The sequence below is a fragment of the Pipistrellus kuhlii genome, unplaced genomic scaffold (genome assembly GCF_014108245.1).
Source record: "Pipistrellus kuhlii isolate mPipKuh1 unplaced genomic scaffold, mPipKuh1.p scaffold_m20_p_31, whole genome shotgun sequence".
NCBI classification, from domain to species: domain Eukaryota; kingdom Metazoa; phylum Chordata; class Mammalia; order Chiroptera; family Vespertilionidae; genus Pipistrellus; species Pipistrellus kuhlii.
Genome location: NW_023425531.1, coordinates 1,227,502 through 1,254,147, shown reverse-complemented (window position 1 = coordinate 1,254,147; position 26,646 = coordinate 1,227,502). Strand labels below are relative to the sequence as shown.

Here is a 26,646-nt window from a genome sequence, read left to right as displayed (position 1 = left end):
AGCAAAGAGAGAGGACCCAAATGAAAAATCAGAAATTAAAGAGGAGAAATAACAACAGGCCCCACTGAGATACAAAGGATTGTTAAAAAAATATTATGAACAACACTATTCCACCAAACTGGACAAACTGGAAGAAACAGACATATTCCTAGAAAAATACAACCTTCCAAAACTCAATCAGGAAGAATCGAAATGTCATATCTATCTATCTATCTATCTATCTATCTATCTATCTATCATCTATCTATCTCAAACCTGGGACCTTTCAGTCTGCAGTCTGATGCTCTATCCACTGAGCCAAACCGGTTTTGGCAAGAATCTAAATATCTCAATAGGCCAATAACTATGGAAGAAATTGAAGCAGTCATCAAAAAGCTTCCAGCAAAACAAAAGCCTGGGTCAGACGACTTTACATGGGAGTTTTATGAAACTTTCAAGGAAGAACTAAAACCCATCCTTCTCAGCCTATTCCAAAAAATTCAAGAGGAAGGAAGTTTTCCAAGCTCCTTCTATGAAGCCAGCATCACCCTAATACCAAAACCAGATAAAGACAACACAATGAAAGAGAATTACAGGCTGATATTCCTCATGAACATAGATGCCAAAATCCTCAACAAAATTCTAGCAAATAGGATCCAGCAGCACATCAGAAAGATCATACACCATGACCAAGGATATATCTCAGGGATGCAAGGAAGGAACAATATCTGCAAATCAATAAACGTGATACATCACATGAACAAATTGAGAGATAAAAATCATATAGTCATATCAATTGATGCAGAAAAAACATTTGACAAAATCCAACACCCTTTCTTGATAAAAACTCTCACCAAAGTAGGAATAGAAGGATCATATCTCAACTTAATAAAAGCTATAGATGATAAACCCACAGCTAACATTATACTCAATGGGCAAAAACTAAAATTATTTTCCATAAGAACAGGAACAAGACAGGGATGCCCATTCTCACCACTCCTGTTTAACATAACACTTGAGGTATTAGTCATTTCAATTAGACAAGAAGAAGAAATGAAAGGCATCCAAATTGGAAAAGAGGAAGTAAAGCTGTCCTTATTTGCAGATAACACGATATTGTACACAAAAACCCCGAAATTATCTGTCAAAAACTATTAGACTTAATAAATGAATTTGGTAATGTAGCAGGATACAAAATTAATGTAAAGAAATCTATGGTGAATTTATGGAAAATTACTAAAAAAGCAATTCCATTTACAATTACACCAAAAAATTAAGATACCTAGGAATAAACTTAGAGAGGTAAAAGACCTATATGTGGAAAACTACGGGACACTGAAAAAAGAGATAGAGGAAGATGTAAACAGGTGGACGAACACACCATGTTCATGGATTGATAGAATTAACATTATTAAAATGTCCATACTGCCCAAACAAATCTATAGATTCAATGCACTCCCCATTAAAATATCAATGGCATATTTCACAGACCTAGAAAGTACTCTCCAAAAATTCACCTGGAGTAAAAAAAGATCCCAAATAGCCACAGCAATCCTGAGAAAGAACAAAGTAAGTGGGATCTCAACAGCAGATTTCAAGCTGTATTACAAAGCCACTGTTCTCAAAACAGCCTGGTACTGGCATGAGAAGAGACATATAGACCAATGGAATAGAAAAAAGAACCCAGAAATTGATTCAAATCGCTATGATCAATTAATATTTGACAAAGGAAGCATGGACATACAATTTGGCCAAGACAGTCTCTTCAATAGATGGTATTGAGAAAATTGGACAGATATATTAAATTAAAAAAAAAAGAAAGAAAAAAAAGGAACTAGACCAGCAACTTACACCATACACAAAAATACACTCAAAATGGATAAATGACTTAAATATAAGACAGGAAACCATAAAAATACGAGAGGAATCCACAGGCAGAAAAATCTCAGATATATGCCGGAAGAACTTCTTCCCTAAGGCAATGGAAGCTAAAGGGAAAATAAACAAATGGAACTACATAAAAATAAAAAGCTTTTGTACAGCAAAAGAAGCCACCAACAAAACAACAAGAAAACCCACTATATGGAAGAAGATTTGTGCAAATGTTATCATTAATAAAGGTTTAATCTCCAACATTTACAGGGAATTCATATAACTTAATAAAAGGAAATAAATGATCCAATAAAAAATGGGCAATGGGCCTCAATAGAATCTTTTTGAAAGAAGACAAAAGGAAGGCCAAGAGACATATGAAAACATGCTCAAAGGCACTAATTATCTTTCAGATGCAAATAAAAATGACAATGTGGTACCATCTCACACCTGTCAGAATGTCAATCATCAACAAATAAACAAAGGACAAGTGCTGGAGACAATGTGGAGAAAAAGGAACCCTCGTGCACTGCTGGTGGGAATGCAGACTGGTGCAGCTGTAGAGAACAGTACAGAGTTTCCTCAAAAAACTAAAAATAGAACTCCCATTTACCCAGTAATCCCAGAATATATCCCAAGAAACTAGAAACACCAATCAGTAAAGATATATGCACCCCTATGTTCATAGCAGCACAATTCACCATAGCTAAGAATTGGAAACAGCCTAGGTGCCTGTCAGCAGATGATTGGGTCAGAAAACTATGGTACATATACACAATGGAATACTATGCTCCTATACAAAAAGGAATTCTTACCATTTGCAGAAGCATGGATGGACCTAGAGAGTATTAGGTTAAGTGAAATAAGCCAGGCTATGAATGAAAAATATCACATGATCTCACTCATTTATGGAAAATAAAGAACATTATAACCTGATGAACAAAAAGATAGATACAGAGGCAATAAATCATTGAAAAGACTGTCAAAGTACAGCAGGAATGCTGGGTAGTGTTGGGGAAAGGGGAAAAGAGATCAGCCAAAGGACTTGTATGCACACATACAAGCACAACCAATGGACACAAGACACTGTGGGGGAGGGATGAGGGCATGCGACAGGGGGTAGGGTAGGCTGGGGGAAGGTCAGTGGGGAAAGACAGGAGATATATGTTCTACTATATGTATACTTTTAAAAATATATATATATATTTTATTGATTTTGTACAGAGAGGAAGGGAGAGAGATAGTTAGAAACATCGATGAGAGAGAGTCATCGATCAGCTGCCTCTTGCACACCCCCTACTGGGGATATGCCCTCAACCAAGGTACATGCCCTTGACCAGAATCGAACCCGGGACCCTTCAGTTCCCAAGCCGACGCTCTATCCATTGAGCCAAACTGGTCTCGGCCTATATGTATACTTTAAACAATAATAAATAAATAAAAATCAATGGAAAAATATCCTCAAGTGAGGATTAACAGCAACAAAAATGGATAATGCTGGCCTCGTGAAAAGAGCTTCGAAGTGTTCTTTCTTCTTTGATTATTTTGGAATAGTGTGAGAAAAAGAGGTGTTAACTCTTCTTTGAATATCTGATAAAACTCCCCTACGATGATGACTCTGCAAGAGCTTTTGTTTGCTGTGGGTTTTGTTTCTATTTACTTGTTTTGTTTTTAATCCTTACCTGAGGATATTTTTTCTACTGATTACTAGAGAGAGTACAAGGGAGGAAGAAATGGGATTGAGAGAGAGAAACATAAACATGAGAGAGATACATCAATTGGCTGCCTCCTACACACACCCTTACTTTGACTGGGGAACCTGCAACTAAGGTACATGCCCTTGACAGAGAATTGAACCTGTGACCCTTCAGTCAGGGGGCCAACACTCTAACTATGGAGCCAAACTACAGAAGGCTGCTGGGAGTTTTATTATTACTGATTCAATATCATCAGTTGTTATGGGCTTACTTAGGTTCTCTGTTTCTTCCTGATACAATTTTGGAAGTATATACTTTTCCAGAAATTTATCCACTTTGTGCAGGTTGTCCAGCTTGTTAGCATATAGTTGTTGGTTGTATTTTCTTACAATTCTATTTCTGTGGTGTCAGTTGTAACTTCACTTCTTTTATTTTTGATTTTATTTATTTTGGTTCTCTCTCTTTGTTCCTTGATGACTCTGGCTAATGGTTCATCAATCTTGTTTATCTTTCCAAAGAACAAGCTCTTGTTTCCATTGATATTTTGGTTTTGTGTTTTTGGTCTCTATTTTATTTATTTAGTACTGTCCTTATTTGTAGATGACATGATACTATACATAGAAAACCCTAAAGACTCCATCAAAAAATTATTAGACTTAATAAATGAATTTGGCAGAGTAGCAGGATACATAATAAATGCCAAGAAATCTATGGCATTTCTATACACCAATAATGAAGTTACTGAAAGAGAGACTAAAAAAGCAATCACACCAAAATAGTTAAGATACCTAGGAATAAACTTAACTAAGGAGGTAAAAGACCAATATGTGGAAAATTACACAATACTGAAAAAAATAGATAAAGACATAAACAGATGGAAGAACATACCATGTTCATGGATTGGTAGAATCAACATCATCAAAATGTTCATACTACCCAAAGCAATCTATAAATTCAATGCACTTCCATTAAAATACCAACAGCATATTTCAAGACCTAGAATGAACTTTCCAAAAATTCATCTGGAATAAAAAAAGATCCAGAATAGCTACAGCAATCCTGAAAAAGAAGAACAAAGTAGGAGGGATATCAATACCAGATATCAAGCTATATTACAAAGCCACTGTTCTCAAAACTGCATGGTACTGGCACAAGAACAGACATATAGATCAATGGAATAGAATAGAGAATCCGGAAATCGATTGAAATCGCTATGCTCAATTAATATTTGACAAAGGAGGCATGAACATACAATGGAGTCAAGACAGTTTTTTCAATAGATGGTGTTGGGAAAATTGGACAGATACATGCAAAAAAATGAAACTAGATCACCAATTTACACCAAACATAAAAATAAACTCAAAATGGATCAAGGACTTAAACATAAGACAGAAAACCATAAAAATACTCGAGGAATCAATCTATAGGCAGAAAAATCTCTGACATATGCCAAAAGAACTTCTTCACTGATACTGCTCCTAGGGCAATGGAAACTAAAGAGAAAATAAACAAATGGGACTACATCAAAATAAAAAGCTTTTGTACAGCAAAGGAAACCATCAATAAAACAAGAAGAAAGCCCACTGCATGGGAGAACATATTTGCCAATGATATCAGCAATAAGGGTTTAATCTCCAACATTTACAGGGAACTCATGCAGCTTAAAAAAATAGAAGATTAACAACCTAATTAAAAAATGGGCAACTATCTAAATCACACATGTCAAACACAAGGCCCGTGGGCCAAATCCGGCCTGCCAGGCCTTGCAATGTGGCCCGCACCGCGCTGTCATCACTGCACTCCGCTGCGTTCTATCACAATGACACGTGGTGACATAGGAGGCTTGTGATCTCGCCTGCCGCCTCGCCGGCCGCTGTACTTGCTATCTATTATGCATGCGCATAGATAACAAGTCACGCGAGATTCAGGAGGCGTGACCTATAGTCCGGCATCTGATGTGGTTGTGCGGGTGGCAGAGCAGAGGAGAGAGTGAGTGTGCGGGCATAAAAAATACACAGCAGAAGCTGCCAGTTCCTGGCATAAAGTGCAGGCATAAAAATCGCAACAGAATCTGCTATCTGTACCCAGCCAGGCATTTATTGACTGACTTTTTTTTTTCTCCACTCCATCTGCCAAATCAAGCTATCCCTGTGCAGTTTTCAACTTTTTCCTTCTAACGCAGATTTCCAATAAACTACATCTTTTACTGCCAATATTGATCCCAAAATGTCCAGGAAAAGAAAAGTTGATGGTGAAGCCAGACAATTTAATGACAAATGGGAAAATGAATACATGTTTGTGCTTAGAGAGGGCAAACCAGTGTGCATATTGTGTTATGAGACAGTGTCGGTGATGAAAGAGTACAATATACGTCGTCATTTTGACACCAAACATAATGTTAAGTATGGCAAATATACTTTGGAAGAAAAGCATAAAATTGTTAAAGAACTAAAAGGCAAACTACAATCACAGCAGCAAATGTTTACAAAGGCTACAGCGAAAAATGATGCTGCAGTGAAAGCAAGCTTTATAGTGGCTGAAGAAATTGCCCGTACTTCAAGGTGTTTTTCAGAGGGTGCCTTTTTGAAGCAATGCATGCTAAAAGTGTGTGAGCAAGTATGCCCAGACCAGATACAGAGTTTTCAAAATGTCAGTTTGTCAAGAAACACCATTGCAGATAGAGTTCAAGAACTCTCAGGAAATCAATCATCACAGCTGGCCGAACAGGCATGCAGTTATCTTGCTTTTTCACTTGCTATCGATGAAAGCACAGACAACACTGATACAGCGCAGCTGTCCATCTTTATACGTGCTACGAAGACCGACCTCTCTGTCACTGAGGAACTTTTGGATGTAGCTGCCATGCATGGGACGACGACTGGTAGAGATATATTTGGGAAAAGTTGGTGGGGCTAACTACCGATGGCGCACCTTCAATGTGCGGAGAAAAGAAAGGCTTGGTTGGACTAATGAAGGAAAGAATGCAAAAAAGTCACTGCCACACACCCTTGATTACTTATCATTACATTATCCACCAAGAGGCTATGTGTGGAAAAGTTCTGGACATGAATGACATAATGACCACAGTCATTAAAACTATTAACTTTATACGGGCACGTGGCCTGAATCATTGCCAGTTCCAGCAGTTTTTACAGGAGGTGGGTGCAGAGCATGGAGACGTGCCATACCACACAGAAGTAAGATGGCTGAGCAAGAGCGCAGTCCTCAAAAGATTTTTTGAGCTCAGAGAACAAATTGCTCTTTTCATGGAAAGTAAAGGAAAGCCCTTGCCTGAACTGTCGGATCCCGCCTGGCTATGTGATTTTGCTATGACGTGTGACATATGCGAGCATCTCGCCCAACTGAATCTGAAGCTGCAGGGACGCAAACAAGTCATCACGAAGATGTCTGACAACATGATCACAGCATTCCAGCGTAAACTTCAACTATGGAAGTCCCAACTGGAACAGGACAATCTTGCCCACTTTCCCGTTTGTTTGAGTATCTCAACCACTATTTCTGGTACTTTTCCTTGCAGTCGGCTGGCTACCAAAGTTAGCCGTTTACTAAGTGAATTTGAGCGGCGCTTCTCTGACTTTAGAACACAGCACTCAGGCTTTGACATCTTTGCCAATCCTTTTACAGTTGATGTCAACAATGTGCCCCATCACCTTCAGATGGAGATAATCGAGCTTCAGTCTGACAGTGGCCTGAAATCAAGGTTTCAGGATGTTGAAATTGAGGACTTCTACCCTCTACTGCCCCCTGACTCAATGCCAGAGCTCCGACTTCATGCTGCCCGTATTCTATCCATGTTCGGGAGCACCTATCTTTGTGAACAGATGTTTTCAATAATGAATCTGAACAAAAACAAGCACAGATCACGCATTACCGATGACAACCTCCATGCTGTTTTGCGGGTTGCTACAGCCCAAGAAATAAAACCAAACATTGACTTATTGATCCGGGGAAAACGGTGTCAGACATCTAGCCAGAAAACAAAACAATGAGCATTTTAGGTACATTCCAATATTACTGTTTTGCTTGATACCAATATTACTGTTTTGCTTGATAGCATGTGAGTTGGTTAACAGCACTGTTAAGGAAAAGATTGTTCCACTCATTTTAAATTCACATTTCTGGTTAACATTGTCAGTTTATGACTGTTCAGTAAACCATTCGGCCCGCAATTTAGGCTGGATTTTAGATTTTGGCCCCTTCTCTGATTGAGTTCGACACCCCTAATCTAAATAGACACTTTTTAAAAGAAGACAGAAGGAAGGCCAAAAGGCATGAAAACATGCTCAACGTCACTAATCATCAAAGAGATGCAAATCAAAACAACAATGCGGTACCATCTCACAACTGTCAGAATGGCTATTACCAACAAGTCAACAAATAACAAGTCCTGGTGAGGATTCAGAGAAAAAGGAACCCTCGTGTACTGCTGGTGGGAATGGAGACTGGTGCAGCCACTGTGGAGAACAGTATGAAGTTTCCTCAGAAAACTAAAAATGGAACTCCCATTTGACACAGTGATCCAACTTCTAGGAATATATCCCAAGAAACTAGAAACATCAATCAAAAAGGGTATATGCACTCTTATGTTCATAGCAGCACAATTCATCATAGCTAAGATTTGGAAACAGCCTAAGTTCCCACCAGTAGATGAGTGGATTAAAAAACTGTGGTATATATACACAATGGAATACTACACTGCGGTAAAAAAGAAGGAGCTCTTACTATTTGCAGCAACATGGATGGAGATGGAGAACATTATGTTTAGTGAAATAAGCCAGGCAGAGAAAGGTAAATATCACATATCACTCATTTGTGGAATATAATGAACAACATAAACTGATGGGGGGAAAAATAGATCCAGAGACAGAGAAACATCCATCAGAACATCAAACCTCAGAGGAGAAATTGTGAGTTAACCAGAAACCCAACAATGCCTGAGAACGCCTTTCTAGCCATGCTAGCAATCATCAGATGTATGGTAATATTACCTGGGGCAAAAGAGAAAGTATTTTTGTACTTTTGTATAAGTAAGTTTGGACTTATGCTCCTGACCCTTCATGGGTAAGCCTCTTTCATGGGCTGATCCTCCACCTAATGTAGTCACCAATAATACCAAACACCTTGGTCATCCAGGAGGACCATGGTGGGGGGGGCAAGAAAGTATAATTACACAGGGGTCTCCACCCATCTTCCCTTTTGTATGACACAAAATCAAAAACACTGCCCCTTTGTGTGTAAAATTAAAGAGAGGTTTCTGTGGCCAGGCCCGGAGTGGCCAAGCCTGGAGCAGCAGCTGCCAGGCTGGGAGTGGCCAGGCCCGGAGTGGCTGGGCCCGGAGCGGCCGGGCCTGGAGTGGCCGGGCCTGGAGCAGCCGGGCCCAGAGCAGCCGGATCGGGTGCAGCCACACCCGGAGCAGTCAGGTCGGGAGGGGCAGTGGCCAGACCCGGAGCAGCTGGTTGTGGAACGGACCAGAGCAACAGAGGCCAGGTTCGGAGCAGCCAGGCCCGGAACAGCTCGCTCCTCGCCTGCCTCCACCCCAAGGCTGCCTCTCAGACATGGCTGGAAACTTTTGGGGGAACTTGAGGGTCTGCTGAATCAAATGAAGAAGGCTTAGATCTGGATGTGTTGAGTTAGTATAGCGCTGGGGTGTTAATCTGTGAGTGCCTTGTTTGGGGCCTGGATGAGGTTGGTTGATCTATTTGGAAATGTCTTTTGTGTGAAGTGTATCCTTGGGCATGTGGAGGTATTATTGATTTGAGAAAATGCTAAGTAACTGATTTACTATCTGAAAAATTTAAAGTTCTGAAAGTTTAAGGTCTCTTGCCAAAAAGAGGTTTTAAAGCTAACACCTTAATTTTAATGGAGAAAGGGAATGACAAGCCCTTCCCACCCAGAACAGGTAATCCAATTCCAACCAGCAGCTATGTTTAAACAATGTGTCCATTTACACTTGAATGGCTATACCTTTTGATAGCCTAAGGGCAAGTTTACATGTAAACAAGTTTGCTCTCAATTCCCAGGGCAGAAAAAAAAAACCAAGATTTAAAATTATTAGACTTTAAAATTTATTCTTAGAAGTATAAAGTTTATTAAAAAACAACAACAACAACAACAAAAGGAGATTGAAAAACCTGATGAACAATAATAGCTGTTCATTGTAGAGTCGGCTATATGGGAGGGGAGTGGACTGACTATTCTCGGGGAAAGGGAGGGAGGAAGATACTGAACATAAACTGTGCACCTATGGATGAGGACAATGGGGTGTGGGGAGGGGATGGGGGTGGGGTGGGGTGGAAACCTGGTGGAAGGGGAAGAAATTTGGAACCTTTGTAATAATATGAACAATAAAGATTAATTAAAAAAAAGAGAGAGGTTTCTGGCTTGTGTGGGCACCAAAGAAAGGGTGTCAGTACTATCACTACTTGCACCTGGGAGAGATTCAGAAAATGTAACTAAGACCTTGTCTATACAAAAATAAATGGACAGCCAGTTTGAAATGGAATTTCCAAGGCCTAGGGCAAAGAATATCCTTACATGATATTATTATACAATGTCATTAAATTTTCCCCAAGATTTGTGTTACCCCCATTACTTATAATAGTACCTCAAACCCTTGGGGATCAATAAAAAATCATCTTTTTGGTGCTTGGAGACAAGTGTCACACATTTCTTGATATTTTAGAATGACAACAGCATAATACACAATTATATCAAGCCAACTAATTTTTTAAATGTCTGGCAGTAATTTAAAAAGGACATGAAATAATTTAATCTCTTCCATTGTGTAGAGGGCTCCTGGGAAGGCACCTGAGCATTCTATATTGGCCCTGTGACAGTCGGCCCCGTCTGCCCAAGAGATAAGGACTCTGGAGACAGACCAGGCCAGGGGGAAAAAGTTTAAAAAAATAAAGTCAGTCGTAACTCGGTGCCGGGAGTTCCTTTGGGTGGGACATGCAGGCCTCCCTCCAGATCAGGCTGGGAAATTGGGGTCATAAAACACCGCAGCATCCTGCACTCCCGTTGGGAGTCAGGACATTCTGTTTGAAGCAAAACAGGCCAGGTTGTGTAAATCACCTAAGGAACAGCTAAAGACGGTCAGTTCTTTGTCCTGAGGGGCCAATCAGAGAGTGAGAGACCAACAGTGGGATGGGAGGGGAAAAAGAGGTATAAGAGGAGGGACTGCCCCTCCATCAGGGTTCTTGCCTGGGTGTTGGCCGGCTGCTGTGTCAGCCAAGGTTTGAGCCTGGATTCGAATCTGTAATAAACTCTTGCATGCTTGATCAAATTGGCTCCGGTGGTTTATCTCTTGGGGACTCGCTTCGTAACAGGCTCCTCTTGCCCTTTTGGCCAAGAAGGACCCTCATCTCACAATCGATTTGCCCACAGCTGTTGCCTGAGCTTTCTGTTCACGTCGAGGTTGAAGCCTTGTGATGACTGGTACTATGGATCTGTCTAAACTGGGTCCTCTTTGGGTTCCCTAAGATATGTGATCAGTGCTGGGACCCCACCAACAGGCGAGGGGATCCCAAGGCAGGGGCTGGGTGTGGAGGCCATGGGTACCAAGGAAACAAAACTGAACCTCACATCACCTTACTTGGCCCCGGAGGATGGCTGGTTAGTCAGAGATGGGTAAGATTCCTCAGGAAAGGAACAACCTAAGACAGGCACAGTAGAAGAGGGGCCATCAGGAGAGAACTTGGGGGTCAACAGAGATGGGGCACAGACCATCACCCGCCAACTTTGCAGGGGCCTGAACCCTCACCCCTTCTGAGGGAGTTCTCCTGCCCCCACGGCTGCTTAACTTCCCATGCCCAGCTCAAATAGGGACCCAGGTAACAGACAAAGACTTGGCCGACAGCAGCTGTGCTCTCACTAAAAAACAAAAATAAAAACAAAACAAAACAAAACAAACAAAACAACAACAAGAAAAAACAACAAAACTTGCTTGAGTTGTCTTGTACCCATGGTGTAAGGATATGAGTTTTTGATATCTAAATCCAGCCCATCACCAGGAATGCTCAGGGCCTATTCAAGAAGGCACATAATCCTTTCCATTAATATTTACAGGGTAAAAGAAGATTGTTGTTAGAGTAATAAATTTAAAATAGTAGACAAGTTTTCAGGCTAGTTTAAGTTGGCTAATTGAAATAAGCGAATATTCTAGAAAAATTAATTGTACTGGACAAAAAGCTGTTCCTAAAGTGTTAACTAAAATTTTTATTGTTAGTTCATCTCATGATAAAATTGCATAACATGTAATGAACCTAAAACAGTCATATTATAGTGCAAAAATTTTAAATTTAAAAGCTATCAAGACTACATTATAAAATTTCCAAAAGCCTCTTAATATTCAAATAAAAATATCCTGTAAGAAAATTACATCTAGAAAATTTGTACTTTAGAAAATTAATTGTAATGCTAACAGCAAGACACCCATGATAAAACACACACGGTGTCAAAACAAGTCAGAGGAAAATTATTTGGGCAAAAAATGAAAAAGGATCCCAAGTCAAATTTATAGAAAATATTCCTTTATTAACTTTTGGTCAAGAATATGTTTGTATATTTTCAGAAAACAACTCCGAGACCATGTGGATTCTGGCAACAGAGAGGATTTGCCAGGATTACTCCAGCCATGACGACAGAAGAGAAGCAGTCCAGAGATGGAAGACACTGACGTTGCCTTGCCATACTAACAGACAGCAGCTGTCCATTACTGCAGGTTTCCTGGGACCAAACCAGAGTGGGTCGGACCTGCATTGCCACCATTTGTCCACCATCCAGAACTGAAATATCTTTGCTGACATGTACACATAAGGAACTGTTTGACATTGAAATTGGGTCTCAAAAGAACTGTTGGCCCATAAAGAAACTCACTACAGATGGATTCATTTGCCTTTCAGTATGACTATTATTGCTTGTCTCATTTTAGGTTCTTACATGATCTCACTCATCTAGGGGAAATAGTGAACAACACAGACTGATGAACAAGAACAGATCCAGAGACAAGGAGGCATGGCTTAGATTGTCGGACCTCAGAGGGAGTGTAGATGAAGGTGAGGATAAAAGGGAGAGATCAACCAAAGGACTTGTGTGCATACATATGAGCCTAATAGAAGGGTGAAGGCATGTGTGGGGAAGGTTGGGGGATGATAATGGGGAAATGAGGACAAATATGTGATACCTTAATCAATAAAGAAATTAAAAATATATATATTTGGAAAATTAGCGTAAGCCACATCAATGATTCAAGTTTGTGTTTTTCTGTGTTCCAGGGAGGAATCAAATGATATTTTGTTTTATTGTGTCAAAACAAAATTTTGTATGTGTTAAAGACAAAATTATTATTAAAATACATAATAGCAGATGCAAAAATTCTGTTTAACTCATTGAAGAGACTGGCAGGATGATAATGCTGTTCCAAATGAGATGACCAAAGATGAAAGTAAAACTGCAATATTAGATACCATCTGGCTAATATCCTATAGGACAATAAAACCATCACTTTTTAAATTGGTGTATCTTCTAGACAGAGATTAGTTACATTTTTAAAAGCCTAAAAATTCTCTTCATCTTCTCTCTTTGCTGATCATTATATGTAACTTTCCAGAGTTGTAAAATGTCAAAATATATGGAATTTATTTAATTCTAAATAGTGTAGCAGGGTTATGTGCTTCATAGAAAAGGAAACGATCATTCTGTGGGCCTCTAATGCCCCAATTATACTGAAAGGACTGGCTGAGCCTGTGCTGGGCTGCAGCCTGTGCTCGCTCCCAGGGCCGGCAATAGTCCCGGGCAGTTGCGGGCTTGGATTGATGGTGCTGGTGATGGTCCCAGGAGACTGCAGGCGTGGCACCCATCCCCGGGACCCAGGCTACTTGGCGCCTGTGTATGCAAATTAACCTGCCAGCTTTGTTGGGTCAATTTGCATACTCACTTCAGATTGGCTGGTAGGTGTTGTGGAGGTATGGTCAATTTACATCTTTCTTTTATTAGTGTAGATTCTACCTCAAAGCTGCAGAATACATTTTTTCCCCCCAAGTGCACACAGGACATACTCAAAGATAGACCACATGTCAGGACACAAATAAGTTTCTGCAAAATTAAGAGGATTGAAAGCATATTAAACATCTTCTTGGATCACAGACATGAATCAATCACAATAAAACATTAAAAAACATTCAAATACATGAAGGCTAAATACTATATTATTAAACAATGAATGGGTTATCATTGAAATCAAAGAAATAAAAAAAACTTCCTGGACACAAAGGAAAATGAACACACAACAACCCCAAATCTATTGGACACAGCAAAAGCAATTCTGAGAGGGAAGTTCATAGTATTACAGCCTTTCTCAAGAAATGAGAAAAAGTTTAATAAGCTATCTAACACTACAACTAATAGAATCAGAAAAAGAACAAGAAAAGCCCAGAGTAAGTAGAAGGCAGAAAATAATAAAGACCAGAGTAAAAATAAGTTATATAGAGATTGAAAAACAACAACAAAATGTCAATGAACCCAAGAACTAGTTCTTTGAAAAGATAAACAAGATTGACGAACTTTTATCCAGACTCATCAAGAAACAAAGAGAGAAGACCCAAAATAAATAAGATCAGATATGAAAGTGGTGAAGTAACAACTGATGTCAAAGAAATATAAAAAATTGTAAGAAAATATTATGAACAACTATATGCCAACAAGCCAAATAACCTGGACAAAATGGATAAATTTCAAAACAACACACAAAACCATCCTTTCAAAATTGAATTAGGTAGAATAAAAAAAAACCCGAATAACAACTAATGAAATTGAAGCAGTAAAAAACAACAACAAACACAAATCCAAACAAAAGCCCTGGCCCAGATGGCTTCACAGGGTAGTTTTATCAAACATTAATAAAAGAATTAACACCTATCTATCCTCCTCAAACTATTCCAAAACATCTAAGAGGAAGAAACATTCCAACTTCTTTTTACTAGGCCAGCATTATCCTAATTCCAAAAACAGATAAAGACATTGTAAAGAAAGAGAATTAAAGGCCAATATCCCTGATGAACATACATGCTAAAATCATCAAAAAATATTAGCAAATCAGATCCTGCAATATATTAAAAAGATAATCCACTATGACCAAGTGGGATTTATTCCTGGAATATATTGTTGCTCCAATATTTGCAAATTAATAAATGTGATAGATCATATTAACAAAATGAAGACAAAAATCACATAGTCATATTAATAGACAAAGAAAAAGGTATTCAACAAAATCCAACAGCCATTTTTGAGAAAACCTCTCAGCAAAGTGCAAATAGAGAGATCATACTTTAATGTAATAACAGTCAACATCATATTTAATGGGCAAAACAAAAAGAACAGGAACAAGACAGGGTTGTCTGATTTTACCACTTTTATTCAACATAGTAACAGAAGTCTTAACCACAGTGATCAGAAAAGAAGAAAACATAAAAAAAATCTGAATAGGAAAGGAAAAAAATAAAATTTTCACTATGTGCAGATGACATGATATTGTATATAGAAATCTCTAAGGACTCCACCATAATACTATTAGATTTAATAAATGAATTTGGCAATGCACTAGGACTCAAAATTAGCATCTGGAAACTGATGGCATTAGAATACACCAAATACTGATCTTTCAGATAGAAAAACAAACAAACAAAAAAAACATCTAATTTACCATCGCAAAAAAAAAAAAAAAAATAACGAAACTTATGAGTAAATTTAACCTAAGGGGTAAAAGACCTGTACTCAGAAAACTACAGGACTTTGATAAAAGAGATAGAAGGAGATATAAACATGTGGAAGACTATACTTTGTTCATAGATTGATAAGATTAACTATCTAAAGAAATCTATAGATTCAATGCATTTCTAATGGCATATATTTAGAACAAATATTCCAAAAATTCATTTAACATTCTACCTAAAAATATCCACAGTAATCTTGAGAAAGATGAACAAATTTGGAAGGATCACAATATTAGATATAAAGTTATACGATAAAGCCACTGTACTCAAAATAGCTTGGTACTGGCACAAGAACAGGCATATAGACCAATGGATCAGATCAGAAAACACAGAAATTGACCCAAGCTATTATGTTCAATTAGTATTTAACAATGGAGGCAAGGCATACAATGGAGTAAAGATAGTCTCTTTAATAAATGGTGTTGGGATAATTGGATATGTACATGAAAAAGAATTAAACTGGACTACTAACTTACACCATACATAAGAATAAACTAAAAATGAATAAATGACTCAAATGTAAGTCGTGAAATCATAAAAATCCTAGAAGAAAAAGTAGGCAGTAAAATATTAGACATCTCACATCGAAGAATTTTCACAGATACATCTCACAGGGAAAGAGAAATAAACAAACAAAAATAAACAAATGGACTGCATCAAACTAAAATGCTTCTGCAAAGCAAAAGAAAACCAGCATCTAATCAAAAGGGAACCCCCTGTATGGGATTACATTTATGCCAACTACACATCTCAAAAATATATAAAGTACTCACAAAACTCAACAAAAGAAAGATAAACAACCCAATTAAAAAATGGGCAGAGGACCTAAATAGACACTTCCTCAAAGAGGACATATATAATAAAAGGCCAAGAGACATATGAAATAATATTCAACATCACTAATCATCAGAGAGATTCAGGTTAAAATGACAATGAGGTATCATCTCACACCTGTCAGAATGGCTATCACCAAGAAATCAAGAAGTGACGAGTACTGGCGAGGATGTGGAGAAAAGGGAACACTAATACACTGCTGTGGGAATACAGAGCATTACAACTACTTTGGAAAACAGTGTGGAGTTTCCTGAAAAATTAAAAATGGAATTGCCATTTGATCTAGTAATCCTACTCCTAGGAACATATCCTAAGAAGCCTGAAACATCAGTCAGAAAAAATATATGCACTCCTGTGTTCATAGCAGCATTATTTATAATAATTAAGATCTGAAAACAGCCCAAGTGTCCATCAGCAGATGAATGGATTAATCTCTGGTACATTTATATATTAGAATACTATGCAGCTCTAAAAAAGAATGATCTCTTAAAGTTTGGAGCAACATGGAGGAAACTGGAGAGTATTATGTTAAGTGAAATATGCTTGTCAGAGAAACAAGTATTACATGATCTCACTTATATGTGGAATCTAATGAAGAAAATAAACTGATGAATAAAACAGATCCAGTGAGATTGAATCATGCAACAGACTGACTAATTTCAAGGGGTCAGGAAGAGATTAATCAAATAACTTATATGCATATATTCATAGCTTCTGGACACACAGTAGAGTGGGAGTGGGTTGAATGAAGTCAATGGGGGAATAATAGAAGATATCTGTAACACTTTTAATAATAAAGTGGTTGATGGTCAGGGTTTATATCCAGTCCTTTTAGCTGATTGGCCTGAGGGTTAATACCTCCCATTGATGGGCCAACATCAATGAAGACTCAACTACAATAGGAGAGTTGACACAACCCAAATGTGGGGCCCAGCTTTGATGATCAAGAGAATATACCAGTAGATCCTACAGAATACCTTCCACATTAGCCTGGGAGATGTAGCAGTCTTACCTAATAGACATACACACACATACAGGAGACTGCTAAAATGAGGAGACAAAGAAGTATGTCCCAAATGAAAGAATAGAACAAAATTTTATTAAGAGAACTAAAAAGAATGGAAACAAGTGATCTACTAGATGTAGAGTTCAAAACACTGGTTACAAGAGGCTCAATGAATTAGTAAGAACCTCAACTGCATAAAAAGAACCAGGCAGAAATGAAGAATATACTAACTGAAATTAAGTATAATTTTCAGACTATCAATAGTAGAATAGATAAAACCGAGAATCAAATCAGCTATTTGGAAGTTAAGGAGGCAAAAAACACTAATCAACAGAAAAAAGGAAATAGGAATAAAAAATAATCAGGATAGCTGAAACCTGTTTGGCTCAGTGGATAGAGCATCGACCTGTGGACTAAAAGGTCCCAGGTTCAATTCCAGTCAAGGACATGCACATTGGTTGCGGGCACATCCCCAGTAGGGGGCGTGCAAGAAGCAGCTAATCGATGACACTTTCTCATCGATGTTTCTAACTCTCTCTCTCTCTTCCTCTCTGTAAAAAATCAATCATATATATATATATATATATATATATATATATATATATATATATAATAATCAGGATAGTGTTAGGAACCTCTGGAACAACTTCAAGCATACCAATATTTGCATCATTGGGATTCTGGAAGGATAAGAGAGAAAGAGCAAAAAATTGAAAACTTATTTGAAAAAAAAATGACAGAAAACTTCACCAACTTGGTGAAGGAAATAAACATACAAGTTCAAGAAGTGCAGAGAGTTCCAAACAAGGTGAACCCAAAGAGCTTCAAACCAAGACACATGATAATTAAAACTCAAAAGGTTAAAGACAAAGAGAGTCTCATAAGCACCAAAAGAAAAGCAGTTAGTTACCTACAGTGGAATTTCTACAAGACTGTCAGCTGACTTCCCAACAAAAACTTTGCAGGCCAGAAGGAAGTGGCAAGAAATATTCAGTCATTTAAAGCAAGGAAAGAACTCTTACAATTCATAACAGCATGGATGAACATGGAGAGCATTATGCTAAGCAAAATAAGCCAGGCAGAGAAAGATAATTATCACATGATCTCACTCCTTTGTGGAATATAATAAACAACATAAACTGATTAATATAAATAGATCCATAAATAGAGAAGTATCAAACTTCAGAGGGAAGGCAGGGAAAGGGAGAAGAGATCAACTAAAGGACTTGAATGCATGCATCCTATATAATAAAAGCCTTATATGCTAAGTGTCCAGTCATCTGGTTAGCCATTTAACCAATCAAAGCATAATATACTAATGATATGCTAAGGCCAGCTAATGAACTGCTTGCTATGACATGCACTGACCACATGCACTGGAGAAGCTCCGACTGGTAGGTTAGCTTGCTGTTGGGGTCTGGCCAATCTGGATTGAGCGAGATGAGCCGGACACACCCTGGTGCCCTCCCGCTGTCCCTCCCTGGCTGGCCAACTTCCTGCGTCCTTCCCAAATCCCAGTGTGCACTGATGGGTTCCTTAGCCTGGTCTGCATTCTCTCACAATCTGGGACCCCTCAGAGGATGTTGGAGAGCCAGTTTTGTCCTTTATCCCTCAGGCCAGGAACCCACTGATCAAAGGAACCCACTGATGCATGAATTTGTACACCAGGCCTCTAGTATAAGCATAAACAATGGACTCAAACTCTACAGGGAAGGGGGTATGTGTGTGTCGGGGAGGTGGCTGGAGAGAGGTCAACTGTGGGGGGGGGGAGGAGACTATAAGTAATACTTTAAATAATAAAGAATTAAAAAAGGACTTACAATCATGATTACTCTACCCAGCAAACCTATCATTTAGAATAGAAGAACATATACAGACTTCCCAGACAAGAAAAGGCTAAAGGAGTTTATCACCACCTAAATAGTATTATATAAAAATTTAAAGGGTCTTTGTTAAGAAGAAGAAAAAAAGATAAAAATATGAATAATAAAAGGTCAATAAAACCCTAGCTGGTTTGGCTCAGTGGATAGAGTGTTGGCCTGTAAACTGAAAGATGCCAGGTTCGATTCTGATCAAGGACACATGCCCAGGTAGTGGCTCTGATCCCCAGTAGGGGGCATGCAGGAGACAGTCAATCAATGATTCTCTCTCATCATTGATGTTTCTTTTCTTTTTTATTTCCCAATACTCTTATATTTTATTTTTTATTGATTATGATATCACATAATTGTCCTCATATCTCTCTCCCTCTTCCTTTCTGAAATCAATAAAAATATATATTTTAAAGTCAATAAATACATTTCTATCAACAATTTAATCTAAAATCAAAACAAGTGAACAAGTAGAACAGATACAGATTCATGCAGAGAACAGTGTGATGACTGCCAGATGAGAGGGTGATTGAAGGGTTGGACGAAAAAGTTGAAAGGATTAAGAAATTCAAGTTAGTTGTTACAGAATAGTCATGGATGTAAAGTATAGCATAGGAAATATAGTCAATAATATTCTAATAACTATTCATGGTGTCAGGTGGGTGCAAGATTTATTGGGATGATAACTTATTAAGTTATCTAATGGCTAATCATTGGGGTGTACAACTGAAAGTAATATAATATTATGTCAACTATAATTGAAAAATAAAGATGATTAAAAATGGGGGAAATATTGTTTTCTAAGTACTTTGTTGCTTTTCTTAGAGAGAGGTTCATTTCACCATACCAAAAATTCAAATTCTCCATCCACTAAGTTTTGGGTCAATTTGCTACACAATAGATAACAAATAAACTACATAAAAGAAGTGTTTTAGCATAAAAAATAAAAATGCATAAAATGTGTTCAATATGGTTTTTATGAAAATAAACATTGAACAAATTAAGTATAGTTACTTATACTATCTTCAAAAACTTAGTTTGAGGAGTTAGTCTATTAAGTCTTCAGCCACTTGCTTTTATATATTTTAAAAAAATACTTTCATTGATTCAGAGAGGAAGGAAGAGGGAGAGAGAGAAACATCAATATGAGAGATACTCGAGATACTTGAGATACTCATTTATAAGCTGCCTCCTGCATCCCCCCGTCCCCCGGGGACAGAGCCCGAAATCTGGCCAGGTATGTGCCCTTGGCCAGAATTGAACCCAGGATGCTTAAGTCCATAGGCCAATGCTCTATCCATTGACCCAAACCAGGTAAGGCAGCCATTTGTTTTTAGAATGGCCAATATATTAGATTAAAGAACAATCTCCCCTTTTAAAACCAACATTTCACCTTATGAGAGCTTAGAAAAACATATTTATATTCTTGTTAAAATAAAAATCTATGCTAAATTTCACAACATAGTATTTTGGCTATTTTTCCTGTCCTCTGAATGGTGATAGAATTAGCTGAAAGACCACCCAGTGCCAAAACACCTCCATTAATTATTTATTACTTTTGTAGTCAGTTGCTGTTAGTGTACATTTTTTTTTTTTTGCCTCTTACTTAGCTGCCTTTAAGGTCATTTGTAGGAAAAGAAAGAAATGGGTAGCTAAATACCATAGTTAAATCTCTTTTTTGCAAGTGATACAAATGTGTCTTCATATAGCAGCAATCTATTTCCTACTAGAGGCCCAATGCATGAACTTCATGCAAGAATAGGCCTTCCTTTCCCTGGCTGCAGGCACTGGGGGCCCGAGATTTCCTTGCAGCCCTGGCTTTGTCTGGAAGGTCATCTGTAAAGATGTCCAGTCTAATTAGCATATTACATTTTTATCATTATACATGGGTCTTACCTTGCGTTTCATGAAATTCTTGCTTCTTAAACATTAGAAAAGTCTTAAGGTTTGTTATGAAATTCATAGCCAAATCAGATTTTCCTGAAACTGAGTAAGGCACAACTGTTCGACCATATTGTCTCAAATCAATTTCTCTGGTGGGTACTTCAGAATGTAAGCTTCCAGTTGTTAACAGATATGCAGTGACAAAGACAATTGCTATTATATGTAGCAACATCACCTTCCAGTTACGCAAAGAGAATAGTGCTCTCTTTATAAACATGCAATAAAATTGCTGGCAGAAAAGTGGAAACTGAAAAGAGAAGAAAAACATAGCAGTACAATTGTTGGTGACTCAAGTACAATATTCATGTTGAAACCCGTTAATATAAACGATTCAATTTTTTACAAAAATTGAAGATACACACATATAATGCAAATATATCCTTGAATTGGACCCAACAAAACCACAAACTGGTATGAAAAGTTTTATTTGTGTAAGGTAATAAGGGAAATAATTAGAATCTGGTTTCTGATCTAACTGCATGAAAAATATTCAAATGATTTTATTCATTAATATACATATAGTACTTCTGATTAGAAAAACAAAATCTTATTAATTTCTTTTACTTAATATTAAAAAATCATCCTTCTATATTTCCATTTTAAAAGGAAATATTCCTATAAAACTTATATGAGAGTATTATCCTTTGCTAGGTTTTAAAAAAATCTTTATTAGAGAAACATATTTATATTCTTGTTAGATTAAAAATCTGTCCATGTCCATAGGTACTGCGTACATGCATATAAGATCTTTGTCCCATCTCTTCCTGCACCCGTACATCCCCTTCCCCCTGAGAAATGTCAGTCCACTCTATTTCCATGCCCCTGATTATATTACATTCACCAATTTATTCTGTTCATCAGATTTTTTATTCATTTGATTTTTAGATTCACTTGTTGTAACTTTATTGTTCATATATATATATATATATATATATATATATATATATATATACAGTGGTGCCTCACACAACGAACTTAATTCGTTCCAGGAGCAAGTTTGTTATGCGAAAAGTTCGTTATGTGAAACGTGTTGACGAGGTCACACTGTTTTACCCCACATTCACTCCTTCTAATTATTTCCTGTTTCATTTCAACAGAAATCACCTTCCTGCTTTTTTTAGAAGCCATGATATAAAAAAATATTGAGTTTAACTTAAAAGGACGACTGCCGTGATACGTGCGTGATTTAATTCGTAATGAAGAACGATTGCCGCGATACGTGCTTAAGTTAAGCGCAGTGACTAACGACTGCCTGCAGTGCCTGCGCGGAAGGATGCAATACATCGGCAGTGATCGTGGAAGCTCGGGCGAAGCAGTCGTGGAAGCTCGGGCGACTTCGTTGTGTGAAACGAAGTTCGTTGTATGAATCATGAAATGAAGTTCGTTGTGTGCAGCGTTCGCTGTGCGAGGCGTTCTTTATGCGAGGCACCACTGTATATATATATATATATATATATATATATATATATATATATATATATATTTAATCTTTACCTTTCTCTTCTTCCTCTTCTTAAAGAATACCCTTCAGCATTTCATATAATACTGGTTTGGTGGTGATGAACTCCTTTAGCTTATTCTTGTCTGTGAAGCTCTTTATCTGATCTTCAATTCTAAATGATAGCTTTGCTGGGCAGAGCAATTTTGGCTGTAGGTTCTTGCTGTTCATTACTTTGAATATTTCTTGCCACTCCCTTCTGGCCTTCATAGTTTCTGTTGAGAAATCAGCTGACAGTCATATGGGTACAACTTTGTAGGTAACTAGCTGTTTTTCTCTTACTGCTTTTAATATTCTTTCAATGTCTTTTGCCCTTGGCATTTTAATTATGATGTATCTTGGTGTGGTCCTCTTTGGGTTCCTTTTGTTTGGGGTTCTCTGCACTTCCTGGGTGTGTACGTTTATTTCTTTCCCAAGGTAGGCGAAGTTTTCTGTCATTATTTCTTCAAATAGGTTTTCAATATCTTACTCTTTCTCTTCTTCTGGAACCCCATAATTCAGATGTTGGTATGCTTAAAGTTGTCCCAGAGGCTCCTTACACTATCTTCATGTTTTTGGATTCCTTCTTCTTTTTGTTCTTCCAGTCGCTATTTTTGATATTTGTATTTCAAATCTTTGACTTGATTCTTGTGTTTCAAATCTTTGACTTGATTCTTGTGATCCTCTACTCTACTGTTAAATCCCTGCATATTATTCTTTATTTCAGTCAGTGTATGTTTAATTTCTGACTAGTTCTTTTTCATTTTATTTTTTTGCATTCTCACTAGATCTCACTAAGTTTCTCAGAGGTTTCTAGAAGATTCTTGAGTAACCTTATAACTGTGGTTTTGAGCTCTATATCCAGTAGTTTGCTTTCTTTCATTTGTGACACATTTCTTTGTCTCTGCATTTTGGCTGATTACTGTGTTTACCTCTAGGCCAATTGGCTGTGAGGTCCACCTGTGTCTCCAGTGGAAGAGCTGCTGTGCAGGAGACACCCTTATAAGGTAGGACTTGCTTTAGTGGGGCTTTGGTGCTCACTGAGTCTTCCCTTGAGTGTGTCACTCATGGGTGTGAAGAGTTGTAATTTGGTGAGGTCTCACAGGGATCACTGGGTACACTGGCTCTTGGATCTCCAAGAAGGTGCAAAGTCAGCCATTGCCTGGGGCTACCCAACAGGAGCTACAGAGAGATTTGTAGATTCCACCTCTTTGTGTCGGGTTTCGAAGTACCCAGACAGGCCCAGATGCGAAGCAAGGTAGGCTGCTGCAGTGTTGGCCTTTGTCTTCTTTAGATAGATTTGGGTCTCCCTGACATTTTGTCAGCTACAATTTGACAGGTTTTAGACAGGACATTCATATGTAAAAACCACTGCACACAGTTTGGGTAAGGTTGTAAATTGGGTGGGGTGTTAGGGAATCTTCAAGGTAGAGGAAACAGCAATGGCTGCCAGTCAGTCTTGCACCAGAGAGTTCCAACTGCTGTTGCATGCACCTCCATCTGAAAAAAAGTTGTCCTGATGCCAGACAGTCCAGTTTTACCCAGTATGTGTCCTGGTCCCCCAAATTCTCACCCAGAACTGGATCTCAGACATGCAGGAGCTTGTATCCCCCTCCTGATTAAAAAGTGGCACACTCAGATGCCAGCCCATTCTGCACCTCCACACATCCAGGTCTCAACACCTACTATGAGTCTCAATCCTCTTTCTTCTTTATTTTTTTCCTAGTTGTAGTTCTTCCACTCTTCCAGTTTTCCCAAAGTTCTGGATGATAGTTGTTATGTATTTTAGTTGTATTTTTATTTATTTTCTTTTTCTTTTTTTAAATTTATTTATTTATTTATTTATTTACTTTACTATAAAATGGTTTATTTGGAGAAAATAATTCCTAAAAGAATAAAGTCATGACAGCACCTGTTGGAATAACTCCCACCCTCTTGCCATCAGAGATTCCTAGTTGGGGCCATGGTCTAATTCAGAAAGATGCTAAGCACATATCAAGTCTGAACATTGCCTTAATCCCACAAGATTGCACCCGGAGGCCATGGCGTTTCTACCACCTAGAAGTTCAGGCTTCCAGATCCTAAAACTCCAGGGAGAGAAGAGAAGGGAGAACACCCCCCCCCCACACACACACACACACAAGTCTAGGGCCACAGAAAATGCTTTCCTGATATGGTCCTCAGGGACAATCAACTTTGCAAAGGAATAATGTTGCAGTCCAGCAGTCCTTTCCCCACCCAGCGTGTTGGACAAGTCTAACCCAGTGCTTCTCCCCTCTGAGGATCACTGTCACATTCAGGGGCTTCCCCTCACTGTGCTGCACCATGGTGCCAATGTTTCGCAGTGTCTGGAAATTTTGTGTATTTACGGAGCCAAACTCCACAATCTCATCATCCACTTGCAGACCCGCGATGCTCACGGGGCAGCCGGGGCTGATGCTGTTCACTTTGGCAAAGGCCTGAGGGGGGCTGAGGCCCTTGCTCTTGCTCAGGCTTTGGCTCATGGCCTCTTCCTGGGCCTCCGCTTCTCCTTGTCTCGAGCATGCAGCTGGTGTGCAGCTGGTGTAGGGCCTCCTCCACCTGCTTCATCACCGCCTGTGGTCGTTCTGCAAGCAGGCGATGTTGTGCCTTGCAGTTCGAACTTGGTACAGGTCCACATCTGAGCGGGGGTAGCCCTCGCAGTCCACCAGCGGCTCATTCATCCCAACGCCTTTTAGGCTCTCCAGGACCTGCACCACGCCCGCCTGCGGGGAGCCCCGGCTCCTGGTTGTAATTTTGATATGGTTGTGGGAGGCAGCAAGGACCAGTGTTTACTTATACTGCCATCTTGGTTCTCCCTTTTCTAGGTTTTAATATACAAACTATGATTCACAGTGGGGAAAAAAAATACCCCTAATCTGATCAACCAGTATCATTGGATCACAACTGTCATAAATCTTGAGTTTTATGTTAGATCTGAACAAGGAAAATTTATGAGAAAATGAGTGAGTACTTTTCAAAGTGATTCTGAATAATATCAATATAAGAGTAGCAGCTGTCTTTTCTTTAAAACACATTTCTCCTGCATCAGGATATCATATCTTTTTGAGTCTTCTATGGCTAAACCTTAAACATCTTTAAAGTTCATATTTAAAATTGTACATCTCAAACCCAAACCAAACTTACTGTTTAAATTATTAGTAAATGTGCTCACCCCAGTGTTAAATTGAACTGTAGCAATTTCACTCAGTCTGGAGAAAGCTGGTGCGCTGTAGTTTTTGAACATGATCCTATTCTTCCTTGTGTCCAAGGAAGAGGATATGCTGGGTAGAATGTCCACTTGGGAATCTGCCAGTTTATTGACCCTACATACACACAAGTACACGGAAAAAGCACAAAACATTTTATTTTGACAAGAGCCTTAAACTATAATATTTTGGGGAATGTCAAAGAAAGTTCCAAATGCGGACCCTCCTTCCTTATTCTCACTGTTGGAATATTGTTTTGAGGCAGCATGGTAACAGGGGCTCCCATTAAACTGGCCAGAAGGATAACAGCAATTTATGGCAGAGTTCCTATAATTCTGAGGAACTGTGTTATCATGAGAAAAATATTTGAATATATTCTATATTGCATTAAGATGAATTTATACAAGTTAAAGAACTTACCTTTCATGAAAGATAGTAACTCTTTTTTGAGCATTACAATCTTATGTATTTTATTGAATTATGGGGATATAAGCTAGTAGGTATTTTTTTAAGTTCTTGCATTTGCTACTACTGCCTATGTTTAAAGCTGTGTCTTTGGGCATAGATATTTAAGAAGAATAAAGAGACATACACAAGATACACAAGTAATTACAATCTGAGAAGAAATGTACTAAGTACAATAGAATAATAGAAAATATATATCACAAATAAATATACTGAAGGCAGGAAAAATTACACTAAATTAATAAAACACTTAGTAAGAAATACATGATTTAAAAGTTGTATTTTTTTTCACCATAGAACTATCAAGGTAATTTAAATCCTGTCATAGCATTTGTATGGAATATAACATTAATCATTCTGAATTATGACCTTCCCAGTAGTGAGTGGATTGATGACTTATGTAGCCTTTAAAGATAACATATGCATATTAAAACCCTGCTTTAAAACATCCCTGCAGGGTTGTCTTTTGTTTGATACTAATC

General features: G+C 38.2%; 1 protein-coding gene across 1 annotated transcript in view; it reads right to left on the bottom strand.

Annotated features, from left to right (window-relative positions):
• LOC118731568 (phospholipid-transporting ATPase ABCA3-like) overlaps positions 1–26,646 on the bottom strand; it is a 197,217-nt gene that overhangs the window by 99,621 nt on the left and 70,950 nt on the right. The window contains exons 9-10 of the mRNA XM_036460223.2: positions 25,666–25,816; positions 20,948–21,242 (exon numbers count right to left, since the gene is read on the bottom strand). Coding sequence (XP_036316116.2) covers positions 20,948–21,242; positions 25,666–25,816 — 446 coding nt within the window. The remainder of the gene's footprint in view (positions 1–20,947; positions 21,243–25,665; positions 25,817–26,646) is intronic.